Below are 19,680 nucleotides of genomic sequence, written 5' to 3'. Positions count from 1 at the left end.
TGTCCCATCCCAGCATCACAGATTCCAGTGACAGAAGCTACAGACTGTGGGTGTTTTGTGGTGTCCTTAAAAGTGGTGGCCCTTAAGGCAAGCCAAAGTCACAACCATTCCCATTTTCTAAGGCACACATTGAGGGACTAGGCCATCCCACTGGGTGCCAAGCATCTAACAGAGCCAGGAGAGCAGGTCCAGCAGCTCCCTGGAAACACCTGAGACTCCCCATGGGCCAGATGTTAAATCAGCACAAGATGAAACACAGACATGCAAAGCTGATGTGCAGATGGGCACATTCAGGTCTGTCCCACACACTCTCAGGCTGGGGCCATGGGATAGCCCTGTTATCTTACACACCCAGGGGATGGTGTCCCAGGGAAAGGACTGGGTCTCCCTGGGAACAAGCAGCACATCACAGCAGCCAGCTTTTCTCTGGCAAGCTACTGCCGACCTCCACGAGAGGGCTTTGCTGTACAAGGAAACGAAGTAAGAGGAACTCCATTTACAGCCTGCTTCCAGTTAGGTCATGTCTTTTCCCCACATCGTCTCACCGAGGGCTTAGCAGGCAGCAGCCGGACACAGTCACCAAGGATTACACCCAAAGGCTCTGATAATATTCACATTCTAGTGACAGCATTGGAAACAATCACCTCTTTTAATTCCTGAAGCCTGTTTTTCCTGGCTGAGCTGCATCCCAGGGTGCTGGCCATGGCTGGGTGCGGGCTGAGCCCAACTTCCCCAGGGGACTCTGGCACCAAACCTGGCCCTGAAGCAAGGACGTAACATTCAGCACTGACACACCCACTTGCAAAACAAGCTGGCCACCATGTTTGGGAGGCACAGGGCTGTCACCCGCAATTCCACCCACCAGAGCCGAGCACTTTCAAGCACATCTGATGATGGATGGGGCAGTGCCCTTGTTCCCACATGTATGTCCCTAGAGATGAGTGCCTGTTGGGCTGCCACCGTGGGAACTCACAGGGCAGAGGAGGAGCAGGATAGAGGAGGATGAATCTTCTGCCCCTGGCACAACCAAAAGAACTCACCCTGACTTCCATGCACACTCATGCTGGTTTTTAGAAGGAGACGTGAATCATGGCATAGATACATGTGGGGACAAGTTGCAGGCCACCAGCTCCAATAAGTGATAGCAGCCCCTTAAGCCTGGAGAAGTTCGTGCCTGGGCTGGCAGATGGCCAGGGCCCCGCTGCTGTTTCTGTGCTGCTGCACTGGACAGGCTGAAACTCCAGCGTGAACTCGAGTCAAAGAGACTGTGACCTGTGGATAAGTCCATGTGGGAGCAGGACACCCCAAAGCACCTGTGCCTGTGTATAAGCCCATGCCAGAGCAGGTATATCTCGAAGCATCTGTGGCCTTGGTTATGTCTGTGCCACAGCAGGTATACCTCTGAGGCAATTGTGGCCCAAGGATAAGTCAATGTTGGAGAAGGTACACCTCAAAGTGTCCATGGCTGTAGATAAGTCCATGCTGCAGCAGGTACACCTTGAAGCATCAGTGGCTGCCCATGAGGTCATGCCAGAGCACCTCAAAGTGTGTGGCAATGGATAAGCCCACAATGGAGAAGGTTTACTTCTGGAGGGACTGCAGCTGTGGGTAAGGCCACACTAGAGCAGGTATATCTCTGAAAGCACTGTGGCCCATGCAGAAGGCCACGCTGGAACAGGCGCACCTCAAAGCGACTGTGGCTCTGGATAAGTCTGTGCTGCAGCAGGTGTACCCATGGAGAGACTGTGCTTCCTGGGTAAGGCTCCACTTGGAGCAGGTACAACCCTAAAGGACTACAGTCTGTGGATAAGCCCAGACCAGAGCAGGGGCAAGGGGAGGAGTTCATTACAATGTTAAACCTGATGGTCTGAACCAAATGGACCAGGGGTGGAGATTGTAATGGAAATACCTTTAAATTGTTGTAAACCGGGATTTGAGTTACATGTTATAGAAATTACAATAGCAGAAACCCCTTGTTGCTAGCCAGGCTGGGAGCAAGGGGAGGAGTTCATTGCAATGTTAAAACCTATAACCTGGCCCAAAGGGGCCAGGGGTGGAGATTGTAATGGAAATACCTTTAAATTGTTGTAACCTGCAATTTGAGTTGCGTGTTATAGGAATTACTACAGCAGAAACCACCCGAACCAGTGGAGGACAAGCCTCACAAGAAGCAGTGCAAGTGCAGCAGTGACCCGACCTGGGCTGGCTTTGGTGCCCAGTAACTCCATGCAACACACCACCCCTCCTGTCCTGAGTGACCACCAGAACAGATGGAGCCCAAAGTCATGGACTAAAGAAAATGGACATTTCACAGACATTTTACAGGCGTGGTCCACAGACTAGGGGAATGATAAATGAAATCTGTATATTCTATTAAAGGATGGGAAGGGGGTGGAGATTAATGAGGTTGTATTGGATAGTGTCAAACCTGAGCATGATATAAAAGGTATGGAATAAGGAGTGGATACTGTCTTGGTTCAGCTGGGATAGAGTTAAATTTCTTCACAGTAGCTAGTGTGGGGCTATGTTTTGGATTTGTGCTGGAAACAGTGGTGATAATGCGGAGATGTTTTAGTTGTTGCTAAGTAGTGCTTACACTGGTCAAGGACTTTTTCAGCTCCCCGTGCTCTGCTGGGTGCACAAGAAACTGGGAGGGGGCACAGCCGGGACAGCTGACCCCAACTGACCAAAGGGATATTCATACCATATGACGTCATGCTCAGTATATAAAGCTGGGGAAGAAGAAGGAAGGGAGGGACATTTGTAGTAATGGTGCTTGTCTTCCCAAGTAACCGTTACGTGCGATGGAGCCCTGCTTTCCTGGAGATGGCTGAGCACCTGCCTGCCCATGGGAAGCAGTGAATGAATTCCTTGTTTTGCTTTGCTTCTGCGCGCAGTTTTTGCTTTACCTGTTAAACTGTCTTTATCTCAACCCATGAGTTGCCTCGCTTTTACTCTTCCAATTCTCTCCCCCGTCCCACCATGGGGGAGTGAGCGAGCGGCTGCGTGGTGCTTGGCTGCTGACTGGGGCTAAACCACAACAAGCACATTCCGTCCTGCCAAGCCAGCCATGAGCGTGTCCTCTCACCAGCCCTTACAGACACAAAACCCCCCTATCTGAACAGATGCACTGGTTTGGGGTAGGGCAGCCCCTTAATCTCATGGCGACTGAGTCCTGGCCCATCCGTCACCAGGTGATCTCCAGGCTTGCTTGAGAGCTGGAGCGGCATGCCATCTCTCAAGGTCACTTCTAGCCTCCTACGCCCTGATCTAACAAGAAGCAACATGCGACCAGGCAGGGAGCCACGGGGGGACACAGCGGCTGCCTTTGTGTGCCAGCTGATTTCCCCCCCAGGGTTGCGCTCCAAAAAGAGTGCTGGAGTGAGCCACAGCTGAGCACGTGGCCGCCCTCCCTACCTCCTCCCGGTGCTCCAGAACTTCTCCCCACATGGAAAGCTATGCAGGGACAGGACACAGGCAGTTCTTCCTGGCCGCAGCACTGGGACCTCCACAGCTCCAGAGATGGGGGGTCACACTCCCATGGGTGCAAAACAGTGCTGGCTCCCAGCTCAGGTCCCCCAGGGAGTCGAGCTGCCCTGCCGTCAGCCTCTGAGCCAGTGGAGGTGGCACGGGGGGACCCAAACTTCTTCACTGCCTGACACCTCATTTCTGGCAGCATGTTCCTGCTCTGCAGGAGGGACTGGCCTCGCATTTGCCCATCCTCTGACAGCAGCCAACCTGATGCCCCTCACCAATGCCATCTGGCAGAGGGGGACCGCTATGTCCCAATGTGGGACATCGGAAAGTGCAGTGTCCCCACCCAGCAAGCGTGGCTGGAGGGCTCCAGCCACTGGGATGGCACCAGGCTCTGCTGTGGCATCGCCAGCACTCCCCAAGCACCCATCTGTGCTGGGAAAAGCCAAGAGGTGCCTTGAAAACAGTAAGTTTTCCTCCTTTGATTTTGCCAGCCTTTGAAGGTGATATTTTTCCAGCACACATCCATCACCGGGACTGCCAGGCTTCTACTGTGAGCTGAGAAGGAGGGATCAGGCTGTGACCAGGGGTGCAATGTGCTGGGGTGACCTAGGACAGGAGGTGATCTCGCCACCACGGTGGGGTTGGGATCAGAGCCCAGCTCTGCCGCTGGCTCTGGGCTCAGCTCACCAGGCAGCACATGCTGCCTTACGGCCACTCCCCCTTCCCCAGGAAGGGCTGTGGGGACACAGGAGGTGGCTCCTTCCTCCTGCCACTTGTCACCCTGTTTATTTTTAACAGCCCTCCCTCATGCTCAGATATGACACCCCCACCCAGGAAAGCGTCTCCTGGTGCTCTCCCAGTGCCAATCAGCCCTGTGCCACCGCTCTGAACCCAGGGCGGCCAGTCCCTCCCTGCCTGGCCACCGACCAGGGACATCACGTCACACTCTCCTGAGCTGAAGGCTAACGCTCACCCCATTGCCCTTTCCAGGGAGGGAGGTTCAGTGAGGCCAGCGCACACAGGGCCCTGCCCAAAGAGGGGGACAAGGGCGAGTGGGAGGTGTGAGGGAGGCCACCTCGAGGGAGGCCACCTCCACAAAAATTGGCTTTTTAGCACAAAATGCATCAATTCTCCCTAGAAAATCTCATCAAAAATAAGGCAGGAAGAAATTTGCCCTGGAAGGCAGCATGGCCTCACCAGCACCACCCTTTGGAGACGGAGCCACACTCTGGGAAAGGATGGGAGAGCGATGCCATGAATACCCAGTGGGGCTTTTACCCAGGGCCTTCCGGCTGGTGTTTACATCCCACTGACATTTGCTTTCCATTAATACAAAAGCCACAGGGCAGGGCCACTCACCGCCCACAGTGATTAAGCAAGTGGCACAGGCTGTTTGCTGAAGGGTGCTGCTGTCAGCCCTTGTCGAGTGCCAGAGCCAGGAAGGGGAGTGTGGCCCTGCCAGCCCTGCACAAGGTAAATCCCAGCTTGAAAACACTAGCAAGCGTTTTGCAGCTCTCCCCGACACTGGAGAAAAGGGAAGAAAAGACCCGGTTCCCTCCCCTGTCCATCCTTCCATCCCTCCTGCCTTCCTGCAGATGCAGCTCGTCCCAGCCTTTCCACCAGGCCAAGGGCCCATGGGGTCAAATATCCCCCCTGGAGCAAGCAGGGCTGCAAACAGGCAGCAGCCATCTGCCCGAGTGAGCTCTGCCCTCCCTTGCCTGCCCTGCACCCTTGCCCTGGGAGCTGCCAACGTGCTCAGCCCTGCTGGTTCGAGGGAGAGATTGGGGTCTGGGGGATTCACCCTTGCCCCAGAGAGGTAAGGGTGGCCCGCTGCCCCTCACACATCCCCCATCCCCGCAGCACTGCGGCTGCTTATTGCACTCTGGCTCCTATAAAACACTGCCCTGGGCTGGTGCTGGGTGAAAAAACACATAAATTTCTCCTACCTTGAAAAATATCGGCAACATTGCCATGGAGACATAACACCACGCTGCTCCCGCAGCTCCCCTCCACCCAGCCGTGCAAAGCAGGGATGCTTAGTACCCCCAGCACTGTGCCACAGGGGCAAACCTGCCTCCCACTCTGGCTCCTGGCTTGGTGCTTCCACCACCCCACTCTCCCACCACCCTTGGCACACCATGGGATGGAGGGAGCTGGGATGGATGACTGCATGTGCTGGAAAAGCCCACCTGTCTGTGCTGCTTGGTGCCTGGGTTTGCAGGACAAAACCTGGGGAACTGAGCATGAAGAGGTCATTGGGGGTTTACAAAGCAGGCTCTGACTCGGAGCAGCTCTCCTGGCAAAGAAGGCACCCATGGAGCAGTGGGTGCCCAGGCCCAGGGTCACCGGGAAGGGAACTGCACCAGATGGCTGTAGCAGGTTTAAAGGGCAGAGCAGGAGGATTTGGTGTCTGCATTTGGTGACCAGGAACTGGTGGGCATCTCTCTGACTCCTGCTGCTGAAACTGCTGCTTCCTCCCTCCCTTTTCTAGCGATGCTCCAGCCACAATCCAGCTGAAACACCTGCTCTGTGAGGGGTGGCGTGGGGGGAGGCACTACTGCCTGGCTGCCCATGCCAAGCTGCCCACATCCTTCTGTTTGCTTGGGGAGGGGAGCAGGGCACCACAGCATGCCTGACCCCCTAGACCACGAGTGAGGGAAGCAGGCACCCATGGGCCTCCCACAGACCAAACCCGGCATGGTACTGGGGCTCCCACCTCTGCACCCCATTCCAGACACCCTCCCTCCTTCCTGCCCTTGCTCCCCTTTCCTGTCTTTCCCAAGCCACTTTCCAGATTTCCGAGCTAGCCACGTCCTTCCTGCCCTTGGCAGCAGGGCTAGTGTGCCCCATCTGTGCAGCTGGCCACCTACTTCTCCATTTCCCTCCCTGTTCTCCTTTTCCCATGGGTGCTCTCTCTGCCCCGCGCCTCCAGCTTCCCCTCCCACTCCGCCTCACCCGGGTCCACAGGGCTTTGCTGGCGGGGCGAACCCCAGGGCTTGCCAAAGCAAACAGCCACAGGAGGAGGAGGAGGGCAGCCAAGGCCAGAGCAGGTAAAGGGCAGAGTCCACCGGCAGACCCTGCCTTGCTTCTCCGGGGTGGGGAGGTTTCCCATTGCTTTTCAAATGCTCCAAATTGGCTCTGTGCACTCCACAGCTTGGTGGGCAGCAGGTATCAGAGGTGATGCCTCAGTTGAGCAGAGCCTGGGGATGCTCAGCAGCAGGTTGGGGGCTAAGCACCCTTTGCGGCCTTTCCCATGTAGGTCTGGGGGGAGGCTAAGCTTCACGGGGTGCTGGAGGCCAAGGGAAAGTGGATCTGGGACTCAAGGCTCCTGCGAGCAATTTATAGCGAGATCTTTTCCTCACGCTTTGCTCGCTGCCAGGAAAAGCAGCAGGAAAATATTTCCCTGGGAATTGTTTTTGTTCCTTCCTCTGTGTCTGTACACACGAAGCTCTCCTCTGCCTTGGACATGCCTCAACCTGTCCCGAGGCTCAGATTAATCCCCTGCACCACCAGGGACAACAGCTGAGGTCAGATGCTGTCAGCAGAGGCAAGGAGGAGGAGGAGGAGACCTTCCCCCTAGGAAACCACACAAGCTCCCAACCAGAGAAGCGAGCGTGAACAGGCAGCCCTGCCTGCTTCTCCCAAGCAGGCAGTCACCCTGCAACACGGCAACACTCCAGAGAATCCCACATGGGAGGGAGAGCCTGCTGCTGGCGGTGCCAGAGCAACGTGGAAGAGCCCAAAGCTTGGCTTAAGGGAAAGGCCCGGCTGAGCTGGTGTAGCTGCAGGCAGCAAATATATCTGCAGCCAGACAGGTCGCAGCCTGGCAGTGCCTCCAGCTACACAGCTGCCCCCCTCCAGTGCCCAAAAACAGGTCAGCGGCACCCAGTACCTCCACTTCTCCGCCTTTCTGGGAAAGGCCTGGCTAGCTTCCCACAGCTGCAGAAAAGCAAAAAAAGACGAACCATCCCCCTCGTCCTCCCTTGCCTGCACCAGAGGCAAGCCCTGCAGGCTGGGCTGGGCCAGTAGAGCCAGTGGCAGAGCTGCTGCCTGCGGGCAGGTCTCAGCACCCCATTGCCTGGCTGGCAGGGAAGCCAGGATGGAGGGAGAGCACATCCACCACAAAGCCAGTCCTTTGGTGTGCAGAGTGCTAAACACCACCTTGGAGCAACTGGGACAAGCTCAGGAGAGCTCAGCTCTAGTAAATAACACTCTGTGGCTCCTGCCCAGGCAGTTTACCTTCCTCTTGTTCCATTTTCCCCTCTACCTTGCATGAGTGCTTAGGAAATACATGATGACTATTTGCCTGCAGCTCCAAGCTCTTCCCTCCCCCTCTCCCCAGGCTCCATCACCAATAAATCACCCCACTGGGAGAGAGGGCCAGAGGAAACCAGAGGCACAAAACCTCAAACAGAGCCTTTTCTTCCCCTCCTCTGGCTCTCCCAAGCAGCTCTGCATTTCATTACCACAGCCAGGCCAGCCTTCGCCCAGCTGGAGAGAAGGAGGGGAGGGGAGGCCCTGCAGGGTTTGCATTTCAGGAGCAGAAATCACAATCAGAAGACTAGGAGAAGCGTTGTTTGTGTTTGACCCTGTGTCCCGGAGCTCGCCTGACCCTGCCTCTGGGACCCGTGCTGGCCTGGAATAGCTCTCCTTCGTTGGGGTCCCTTTGTGCCAAGGCAGCTCCAGGCACCTTCCAGCTGTCCTCTCTCAGTGCCAACCCCTCCCTCTGCCCCGCTCCAGCCTCACAAAGGCGCTTGGATGCTCCTTGGATCCCAGGGTTTCCCACGAGCCTTGCTGGCAGGCTCAGCCCTGCCAGCAAGCTTCACCGTCTTCCCTCTCCTCACCGCCCAGCTCCCCACCCCCCGGCTGGGAGCACCCTGCCCAGGAAAACACCGAGCCTGCCCCCTCCTGGGGAGAGCGGCAAGGACGAGCCCTGCCCCCCGGCAAATGCCCCGTGCAACCCTCGCCTTGCCCAGCCTGCTGGGGACCAGAGGGAGCTCCCTCCACCCACCCTAAATATATACTGGCAGAGCGTCGCTGGCAAGCACAGTCCATTGGAGACAGACACAGGCCCCCCAGTGGCGCAAGGGCTGGGGGGCATCCAGACGCGCCTCTAACCAGCTTTTTGAGCCATCATCTAAGCAAGGAGTACTGTCCACAGTACTTATCCCCCTCTCCTTCCCCCAGAAACCCTGCCCTGGGCAAAGTATCGCCCTTCCCCTCCAGGGCAGCTCCAGTGCCCCCCAGCTCCCCAGGTGGCGAGAGGCCCCAGCAGGCGCGCAGCCCTGCGGCGCTGGCCTGCCTGCCTCCCTCCGCCCTCCCAGCAGCTCGCCGGATTCCTGAGCGCTGACACAGGATGCTGCAGCAATGAGTGCGCAGTGCCTTCCCGCCCTTCCCCTGCCCCAGGAGAGGAGGGACGGGGGGGTAAAGCCAGGTCGCATCAGGCCAGGAGGGAGCAAGAGCATCTGGAGCAAAATCCGGAGCCTCCTGCGAGCCTCGGCCCCTCACTGCCCTTTGCCTCCCAGCCCCACAGGCTTCCTCCAACCTCTGGCTGGCGCCCGTCCTAGGCCAGACATACGCCCATGCCTTTAAAGGCAGAGATGATTCACACCATTAACACTCCCTTATTGGCAAGAACCCTTTCTAAATCATTCCCTCTCTCCAGAAGGTATCCCTGATGCAAGCCACAGCTCATCCACCCAGCTGCAACCAGCAATCGCTCCTTGCCGATTATAGCAGGAGAAAAGTGAAAGCCTGCTGCTCGCCCCCCTCCCTGAGCATCGTCCAGGCTGCCTGGCCACCACACTCCTGGCTCCCTCTGCCAGCATCTACCCCACCCTCCGGCTGCGCTACAGGATTTTCCCAGTGCTGCTCTTCTCCCAGGCTCTCACGGGACTTAATCAGAGCTGGGATGGGGGAAGCAGCCCAGGCAAGCACTTCCAACAGCTCATTGCTATTATAAGAAGGTGAAGCTCCTGCCACCTTGCCATTAAGTCATATCCTCCTCGACCCCGTGAGGTAGTTTCCATAGGAGTCACCCTCTCTTCCAAGCAATGGAAGTTTTTATTTTTATCTGGCTTATTTATGCACTTCTCTTCCCTCTGCTAGCGTTGGCCCAGGCAGCAGGTTTGGGTCATTAGTCTCTCCTCAAGCTCATTCCTTGCTCAGCCATCCCATACCATCCCTCACCTCTGCCCCAGTCGAAAGGCAGCCCCCATGAGTGGAAGGAGGCGTCCAGGGATCAAAGCAGCATGCTGGAACAGATGAATTAAGGATAACAAACCCTGTTTAGGTAAAAGTGTTTATAGGAATAAAAAAAAGGACACTTGGAGGGGGAGGACACAAAACAAAGAACAGAAAAGTTGATTCCAAAAGTAAGGTGGCATCGTGATTACGGGTGTTTTTTGATTTGAGAGTCATTTTCCAGTAGAGGCGCAGACCCCTCTACAACAAGCCAAATCTCACTGGCAGCTATCTTGTTTCGGTCGCTTTTTCCAGCCCCCTCAGCAGCAGCCGCCACCTGCGGCTCCACGGGACATGCACATCCCAGGGAGCAAACCCCACACATTACAAAAACACAGCCATTGCAACAAGCGAGGCACCTGTTGGCACAGCAGAGACAGCTCCAGCAGCCGATGGAGCTGGACCGGATCTTTCGGGTACACGGCACCGTGGTTATCACCTGGTAAGTGAGAACTCGCTCACCCGGATACCTCTGTGGAGAGGTCACGCAGCCAGAGGGAGCTGCGTTGGCATCTCCGGGTAGTCTTTGCCATATTTTCAAAGGCCAACAGCAATTAAGGTGTTGCACAACTCCTCTCTGGAAGATAGAACAGATACAAGCACTGCCGGTAATCTCTGCCAAAGGAAAGGTAGGTCTTGTCCACACAGGGACACCAGGGCTTCATGAACCAAATGGCCCAGATGCTCTTCCAGCAGTTGGGTGCCCAGAAAACCTTTAGATACGCCAAGAGGCTCCTGATCAATTCCATGACAGTCAAGAGCAGGAGTACCCCCATCCCATTTTGGCACTCAGGAGACTACTGCAGGGCCTGGCAAAACCACCTGCTTCTACGGAGACACTGTTGGCAAATGGGAGGCAGGACGGAAGCCCCCCCTTCCCCTGCCTTGAGAAGGAAGCCATGCTCATACAGGAGCAGGAGGCTGTTTCCATGCCCCAGCCTGGCTTCTGACCCATGAGGGCAACCTGCGCCCTCAGAGCAGGGTGTCTCTTCTGCAAGGGAGCCAGAGGAGAGCTGGAGTGCAAGTCCTTGGCAGCCACCCACCTCCTCCTGGTGCTCTCCTCTTACAGGAGAGGTCCCAAGGTGACCATCCCCCATCCAACAGCCACGCTGTTGGACTGCAGGCTTCTCCTGGAGGGCACTCGTGAAGCAGGGCCAGGCCCTTCCCATCACCTCCCAAAGGTCATCAAGTGGAAAGAAATGTCTCATCACATGCAATTTCCTCGGTGTTCTCTACCAGACTAAAATTGTATGTCACTATTATGTGCAATTATTGGGAAAATTAAGACAGCAGGACTTTCGCTTTTACATAATAGGAAGCTACCAACTCGCACACAAACTAGCAGAGCTCCCTCTAAGCCACCCCAGCCCAGGCAGCTTCTCCCCTATAGCAAGTCCTCCCCTCATTGCCCTCCCAGCGCTTCAGGAGGACCAAGCCCAACACTTCCAGTTCTCATAGAAACAAGGTGTAAAACCCCAGCGCCCCCCAACACAGTGCTTATTCTGCTGGGCCAGAGAAAGCAGAGAGCAGAAAGCTCTCGTGAAGTTGGTCACTGCTTATCTCCCACGCCGCTCCCCAGCTCTCCCACCCAAGCCAGGCCCCCAAGGTTCGGCCAGATATCACAGGCTGTGTTTCACAGCTTGCAAATATCTTCCTTGACTCGCCAGAGATGCAATCCTCACTTGAAAAGTTCATTAATTAGGAGCAGAGAAGGCTCTAGTGAATCTCCCAGCAAGAAACAGGAAAAGAGTTCCCCAGTTCAGTCTAATTACAGCGCCTCGGGACACTCCGCAGTCACTGTGAAGTAGAGGCCAAATTTTTCTCCCCACCCCTAAGAGCAGGAACTCTAACCCAGTTATAGTTGTACTGATAATGAAAGAAACCCACCCCCCTGATATTCATTTTAACTATTTTGCAAGTAACAGCAAACAGGCACACTGAAAAATATCTCCGGCAGAGCAGCAGCAAGCACAGCCTGTGTGCAGTAAGGATCTGCTCGCAGAGCCCCAGCCCAGACCTTTGAGCAGGCAAAGCCAGAGGCCAGCCCTCCACCCGGCCATGCCGCAGGGCTGGGACACATGCAGCTGCTCTTCTGGGATTTAGCAACCGCTTTCCACCCACAGACAAGAGTGACTCTGCACATTAGGTACTTTCTGAGTAAGACCTCAAATGCCACAGCAGCTGTGGCCCCAGGAAGAGGCTGCAGCCAGAGCACCTGGAAGACCCTGGGAAGGACTCCAGTCGCCCTGACAGAAGTTTCCTTGCTTCCCGGCTCCCAGAGGAGCTGGACTCTAACCCACCCCACGCCTCTGGCAAGGCAGGGCGGATCCAGCCACAGACATGCAGCAACCACACCCTGGCTGTGCCTGCCCGGCTCCCCGCGGCCCTCCTCCCCCCCAAAGCCAAGCAGGGGCAAAAACAGGGACTAGGCTCGTGCAGTTGAAAATATTTAATACGTGTTGTACACGTAGAATTACATTTTATACAAAACAAGATAACATCACTGAAGAACGCTGTACAAAAATCCCTATGGGAGCGCCCAGCCTTTATACAACAAAGACCGGGAGTTACCAAGCCTAAGGAACAGGCTCACGGACTTGCCATCAGACCGTCTGTAAACTTCATTTCTCTCAATAAACACTTTTAAAAAGCACCATGTAATAGTTCTGACCTAAACCTTTCCAAAATAGAGACTTTATTTAATAAACTTAATACTTTCCAACCTTAAAATATTACCCTCTGGGAGTACCCCCCGTGTCGGCGGCAGCCGGGGAGCCTCCCCCGGGGGCCGGCCCGGCCGAGAAGGGGAATTCCGGGCGGGCCGGGGCGCGCCCGGGGCAGGGCGGGTGCCGGCGCAGGGGACCCGGGGGAAGTGCTGCCGCCCCGCCGTCCTTCCCGTGCGGCGGGGCAGGGCGCCGGGACTCACCGGCGCCGGAGCCACGCGGCGCTGCCCGCCCAGTCCGTTGCGGCGGGGGCCCTCCTCCGCCGGGCCGGCGCTGCGGGAGGCGGAGGAGGAAGGGAGGGAGGAAGTGGGGGTGTCACCTCTCGGTCCGGCTGCCCGTCCATGCGCCGGGCCCCCCCTCCCCCTCCCGGCGGCGGAGGGAAAGTCTCTGCGGCCGGTGCCTCAGAAGGCCACGATAGCCGTGCTCCAGGGGTTAAGGGTCCGCAGCACCGGCTCGTCGCAGCAGATCTGTCCCGGCTCTGCCGCCGCCTCGGCGGGCGTCGCCTCAGCCTCGCCGCCCTCAAGGGGCGCCCGCCGCCGGCCCTTGGGCTCTTTGCTGAGCAGTCCCGAGAAGCTGGAACCGAAGATGCTGATGAGGCTGGCCACGTTGCCTGTCTCCATGTCCTCCTGCTCACCCGGTGGTGGCGGCGGCTCCTCCTCCACCTCGCGGCGGGGCTTCTTCACCGGGGAGCCGGCGTGGCCCCGCTCGCCGGCGCTCCGCTTGCGGGGGCAGTGGGGCGGCGGGGGCGTCGCGGTTCCTGCGGTGGCGCAGGCCGCCTCGCCGCAGCAGCAACATCCGCAGCAACAGCGCCGCGACCGGGAACCCTCGCAGTCCGCGCCGGGCATCTGTGGGCCGCCCCTAGCCGCCTCGTCCTGCGGGGGTGGCGGCGGCGGTGGCTCGCCGGCCGCCCAGGCGTTGCCGCAGGGCGGCGGATCCTCTTCGTTAGGCCCGCAGGAGGCGGGGGGCGGCTCGGGAGGGCAGCCCGGTTCGCTGAGGTAAACCTGCCGGGCGCTGCGCAGCACTAACGATACCAAAAGGTTCTTGTGGAGCTTGAGGCCGCCGCGCTGACCCCGCGCGCTGTAGATCTTGCCCAGCGAGATGCTGACGATGCGGTGCGCCTCCAGCTTGAACTCCATGAGGGGAAACAGGGTCGAACGCCGCGCCTGCCGCCTCCACCCACCCACCCGCCGCTCCGGCGTGCCTCTTCCCGCCGTCGACTGAGGAGAACCCACGCGCCCGTCCGCCTTTTATACCCCAGCCGCCCCGGCCAATCAGGGCGCTCCAACCGCCGGCTGGCCCCCGCGCGCCCGCACCGGCCAATGGGGAGGCAGGGGAGCGGGTTCGAACGCTCGCCCCGCGGAGAGGGCTCTTAAAGCGGCAACGCCGGCGCACGGGCCTTGGTGAGCCCTACTAGCTTCGGCAGAGGCCGGGGGAGAGTGGGCAGGACAGCGAGCAGCACCCCAGGTTTACCAGCACCCCAGCTTCACTGCGCTCCACATTGGCTTGATCAGACCAACAGGCGGCAGTGGGAATATTGGCCAAAACAATCGAAACAATTCTGGGGGAAAAAAAAATCCAAACCGAGAGCAACCCCTGTTTTGTGCAGGTCAGAAATGTTTCCCCCAGTTTCAGCACTGGTTTCTGACATCTTGTCGTGTTAGGGAAGGAACTGGTGTTGATGTCAGCTGGAGGAAGCGCACCTTTGAGTACTTCAAGGAAAATCTGCCCTGACATTGAGCAGAAAGCTATTCCTGCCCAGCTGCCCGGTGGAGATCTGCTCCAGGGGTCCATCGGCGAAGCTTGCAGAAAGCCCAGGACAGGAGAGGAAGATCCACAATCGCGGTGGGAAGGGCTATGAGGGAGGATGGGGGAGGACAATGGGCCACCAGCATCTCCAGGGATGATGGGGATCTTGGCAGCCTGGAGCATTTTGTTTGGGACCCAAAACGTCACTCTGCCGTAGCTGTGAACCCCATTGCCAGGGCCAGCTGGGTGGCTGGGGTCTGCAGGGGACAACCCACCCCCCCCAGACACAGCTCCAGGCGCCAGGGAAGCCTCCGAGAAACCTTGGGGGGGTGTTTCGGGGCTTTGAGTGGGGACCTTCCTTCTTCCACCGAGGAGCAACCACCATCTGCAAGGACGCAAAAAGTGAAAGGGCCCCAAATTAAGGAAGTTCAACGTGCCGCCCTGGAGTATCAGTTTCCGTTCCCAGCTGACACATGACAACTCGCTTCCATCCCTCCTTTTCCCAAGAGATTCATCCACTCAGACCCCAAAAGGAATGCCACAGCCTCTCGTGATATTTTATTGGTAGGATCTGCCACTGCGTCCTGGCTTGCCGGAAGAACGAGGGGGTGGCTAGCCACAGTAGTAGCAAAAACCAGGTGAAAATTCAGCCACATCAAGACAGTGGGACACAGCAGGAACCCTCCCCCCAAAAAAACTCCACACTCAGACCAAAGGCATGTTTTCCTCCCACTCAAGCACAACTGGAAAACCTCAAATGCCACTTTCTGGATGTTGAACACAACAGCATGTCAACCAGGGAGTTGACACCTCAAAATGTCCACCTCCTCTTGCACAAACTGCCACGCTCCATATTAAATGACTAGACGGGGGCATGCTCAACTGCACAGCCAAAACATTACCCAAAACAGCCAGTCCCAGCTTTCCCCCTGCCCGTGCCAGGGCGAGCCTTTCCCAGCTGCAGAGACTGGGGCTGTCCCTCTCCACCCCTGGCGTGGGAGGCCAGAGGGACGCGAGCCCCAGCGGTGGGAACCAAGGGTTTCCAGACCCGCCAAACCTGCTTCCCACGCCTCAGAGGGCCGGCAACACCCTGGCCTAAGCCCTCGGGTCAGTCTAACCAGCCTGGGCAGGTCTGGGCTCAGATGTTTGGGACTGCAGTCACGCCTTCTTGCCCGCAGCTGGCACGTCTGCCTGCCACCAGTACCCCCGCCACAGCATGGTGTTCAGCTGTGCCCCTCCAAAGTGGCTGGTGCATCACCAGGCATGTTGCTCTGGGACTGCTGTTGGTGGGATCCGGGCACCTGCATCCTCCACAGAGGTGACCCCTGTTAGAAAGATAACGCCAGGTTTGATACATCTCAGCTGGGTATATTCCCAACTCAGATGTGGATGAAGAACAGCAGCGCAAAGCCAACCCACCAGCTGGAAAAAAACGAACGTGGGTGGAGGAGACAGGGCACGAGAGCTCTGCTGAGTAAAGATGCCTGGATCCGAGCTGACCGACCTGTTCTGCCACTCACCACCTCACCCCAATGGCATGAGGCACCATTTCTCTCTGGTCACTAGGTTTTGGCTACCTACCCTGCCTAGGACGGGGTGGGCTGGCAGCTTCTCCCCAACCCTGGACAGGGATAAGCATGATGGGGACAGGTACCGAGCAGCCCCCCATCCCTCGTAGTGCTCAGAGAAGGGACTTTGAGAACCGGCAGGGAGGAGCAGAGATGCACACTGTCAGACAGCAGAGCTACTACCTGGTACCACTGGTTTCACCCACCAACACCTTGCCCAGTGTCAGGCACAACTGTCGGCACAGGTTATTCCCAGGGCAACAAAGCCCTGCCTTGACGTCTGCCATGCCCCTGCCTGCTTTTCGTGCCCTTTGCAAAGGGATGGGGGAGGGGTTTGCTTTCCCAGGGGTGGCCATGCAAGAGGCTGGTGGGAGGAGAGGATGGGCAGCAGTGCAGGCAAAGGCCGTCCCGGCAGCACACAGGCAGCCCGTTTAAGCCAGGCAGTATTTTGGTGGTGGCCCTGCCTTTCCCTCCCAGGCTGATGTCATGCTTTAGTAAGTTTGAGGCAGAGTCACATGGCAGCTTCTGAGGTCAGCGCCTGGGGTGGCTTTGTTGTCTGTCTGTCTGCCTGCCAGCCCTGGGCTCCCGCCTGCACCCGGAGCCAGCCCCCACTGGTGGGCGACGCAGCTGGTGTTCCCCTCCGAGCTGGGCATCTCCATGATACACACGGCTCATCATCTCTGTGATACCCACAGCTCGGAACGGCGTGGGAGCCATCACCTTGGCGGGGCCAGCATCCCAGACACACCTCGTGTCCGTCCGTCTGCTCACAGAAGGGGCATTGCCCCCCATCCCTGGAGGGTCAGTGGGGATATAGGAGAAGGAGTTGAAGGAAAGGGTGTGACGGGACACTCTAATCCCTGCGTGTGATCTAACCGGGCTGGAAGGGGTTTGACGAACAATTAACAATCCTCCGGCTCAACTGCTGTTTCCCAAAATAGCTCTGGCAGGAGGAGGAGGGCGGACAGGCTGGCAGACAAAGGTGGCCTCTCCGCCAGCAAGCTGCAGCCAGCAGCACGGCCAGCAAGCCGGCAGAGGAGGCAGCCCCGGAGGCCGAGCAGCAGGGAGCCCGTGGCCCCACCTGGAAAGGAAAACCATGCGAGATAAAAGCAGCTCAGGGCAGGAAGCAGCTTGTGGTACAAATAATAATTGCAGAGGGCTGCGCACACCACCGGGTGTTTTGGAGGCGTTTAAATCCGCCTTCAACAGCGGGCAGAGGAGGTCGGTGTCGGGAAGCTTGTCGGAGATTCGCGCGGCTGTGTTTTGGCTGGGAGCAGCGTGGGCTGCTGGGGCTGTGTGCTGGCCGCCTGCATCCCCAGCTACGGCAGGAAAACCCCAGCCAGGGTCCTCCTATCCCCACGGCTGCAGCCCACGCAGCAGCGGCGTGGCTGGGGGCCGTACCGCCACAGCCATCTGGCGCGCAGCGCGGCTGCCCCAACCAGCAGCGGTGGGACTGAGGATGTGGTTAGCAAGATCCTGTTCTGACAGCGGCGCCTCTTCCCCACCCCCACCCCAGCCCCTCGCTGTCACCAAATGTGCAGCCCAGGCCCCGGGGGTAAGCCAGCTGCAGCAAAGAGGTGGAAAACTCTCTGGGTAGGATGGGCAGTGGAATTAGGGTCTCCTCAAAGCACAGGCTGAAGTCATCCATCACTTCTCTTGGCTGTCCCAGCACCACTGCAGTGCATCATCCCTTCTCTTTTTCATTTGGACCAGGATTCATGAGTTAGACCCTTCCTGGGAAGAAGACAGGAACAAAAAAAAAGAAGGGGGGTTGGACTAGATGACCTTTAAAGGTCCCTTCCACCCCAAACAATTCTATGATTCTACAAAAACAGCCACACCTCCCTCACCACCACTTTTTGGGGCAAAAGCCTTTGCACCAACAGCTGCCTGTAGCAAAAATAGATCTTCAAGAGAGCCAAAGCCCCAGGGAGATCCAGGCCCATCCCCAGGGATTGCTGATAGAAGCAAAACAGGACAGGGAGGACCATTTCCAAAAGTGGATTCATCTGCAGCCCAAGTTCATTTCCAGAGGGGAATAACAAACATCCAAACTGTGAGGGACCCACACAGGGATCAGGAGGAGGAGGAGGCTTGTTTGGGGTTGTTTTGTTTTGGTTTTCTTCAGAAAACTTGATGATTTGCACGGATGCAGTCTGGACCTGCCGCAGTTGGATATTGGTAACTAATCCCCCAGGGTTCCCAGCTGCTCTGGTTTATCGGTGCTTGGAGATAAGGTCAGAAGAGCTGGGAAACAACCCAAAACACAGCCAAGCGCACTAACCACTAATCACCTCCGAATGAAAACCAAACACGATGCTCCAGTGAAACAAATACAAACAAATCAATACAAACCTAAACGTAAAGGAGAGGAAGTATCTCCCTCAGCTTCTGAGAGCGCCGAAACACCCACCCCTGAAACCACAGTGGGGTGTGAGCCTGCAGCGCAGCCACGTACTAGAAAGCAAAGGGTTTTTGCAGGGTTAAAAATCCCCTTCCTGTCGGCATAGATGATCGTGTAGATACCCCAGGCAGGCAGGGCTCTCTCCTACACATTTTTTCTTTTTTCACCGATGACCTGGGATTCCCCTTCTTCCCCCTGCATAAATGATTTAAAATTTCCCTTCCCTTACTCTGAGCAACTGGCTTGGGATTTCCCTCCCCTCCCCTGGAGACCTGTGACCCAGACCCCCTGCCAATCAGAAATCCTGCTACTTCTCCAGCAGCATCTCCAAACACAAAGAGGGGGGAAAAAATCCCACCCCCAGCCATCACCTTCTTCAGGCAGCCATTTCCCTTGGAAAAATGTGGCCCCACATCTTTCAGTGTTTTATGGAACTGGTTTATGTTTCCTGGGGAAAAAAATGCATTTATTTGTCTGGGGTTTCCTATCAGACAACCCTTCTATTGTAGTCCACCTTCCTGTATTTTTTCACCCTTTCTGATAAGCCCGCAATGGGTCCTGTGCCATTTCCAAAGATGGAGGCTGCCTTGTGTCCAGGGGAAAAGAATCAGGACAGCCCTGGGATGCAGCCCCACAGACGACCCCCTGGCTGTCCAGCAAAGCCCATGCTTTCCACTGGAGCAATTTGCTCCCCAGCAAACTCTTTGTTGAAGAAGAAGGCAGCCTCAGTGGCGTTCACCTGTGGCCCAGCATGGGGTTAAACATCTCAAATTAATCACGGAGCCAACCAAAGTCACAGTTCAGCAAACCATGGAGTAGATCGCCTGCCCAAAGGAGTCTCAGCCTAATTATTTTTCCTTCTCTCCCTGTATCTCAATGTCACCTTCCTTTTCGCCAGCAGGCAAGTGACAAGTGCAGCCCTCTGCACATCCCAGAGCACAGACGTCCTCTGTGCAACTGCTTCCTGCTTAGGCATGATGGGGAGGTTACACAATGATGCTCCCGAGTCACGGAGCCAGTATCCTAGGAGAGGCTGCCTGCTCCGCTCCTTGTTAACAAAAAGAGGGACCGGGGTCTTGGGACTTGCCAGCAAAGCACACCATGCACAGTGCTTATTAAAAGTCTAAAGGCATGCCAGGAGGGAACCTTCTGAGTCCTCAGAGTAGCAACAACCTATGAGAGCAGCAAGGGCAAAGTAGATCTTCTCTGTGTCGAATCCCTCTTCCCACTGTCAAGGGAAACTGCAAAATAAAACGTCTGTGCCCACTAGCAAGCGTTGACTCCCCCGGCTCCTTCTGATTTGTGCCCCCTCTCACGTAGGGACCTTCCTTTGGCCACCGCATCCTTCACCTGGCTTTTGAGGCTGACTGCATGATGGAGCCCAGAGCCCTGGCCAGGTCATCAATGGACAGGGGGATAATGAGGAACAGTTACAGGGTAAGGCTGCTGGGGAACAGCTCCTTCTAATTGCACCCACTTAAAAAAGTAACGAGGACTCTAGCAGTCCAGCACCTTGCTA

At 56.9% G+C, this 19,680-nt stretch overlaps 1 protein-coding gene across 1 annotated transcript; it reads right to left on the bottom strand.

Moving 5' to 3' along the window:
* Positions 1–12,154: 12,154 nt before the first annotated feature.
* On the bottom strand, positions 12,155–13,655 carry IER5 (immediate early response 5). Its single transcript, XM_075096942.1, has one exon. It carries the CDS (start codon positions 13,577–13,579, stop codon positions 12,845–12,847), a length of 735 nt encoding a protein of 244 aa, XP_074953043.1. The 5' UTR covers positions 13,580–13,655; the 3' UTR covers positions 12,155–12,844.
* Between the last annotated feature and the right edge of the window lie 6,025 nt (positions 13,656–19,680).

The sequence above is a fragment of the Phalacrocorax aristotelis genome, chromosome 6 (genome assembly GCF_949628215.1).
Source record: "Phalacrocorax aristotelis chromosome 6, bGulAri2.1, whole genome shotgun sequence".
In the NCBI taxonomy this organism is placed as follows: domain Eukaryota; kingdom Metazoa; phylum Chordata; class Aves; order Suliformes; family Phalacrocoracidae; genus Phalacrocorax; species Phalacrocorax aristotelis.
This window is presented reverse-complemented; position numbering and strand designations above follow the sequence as displayed.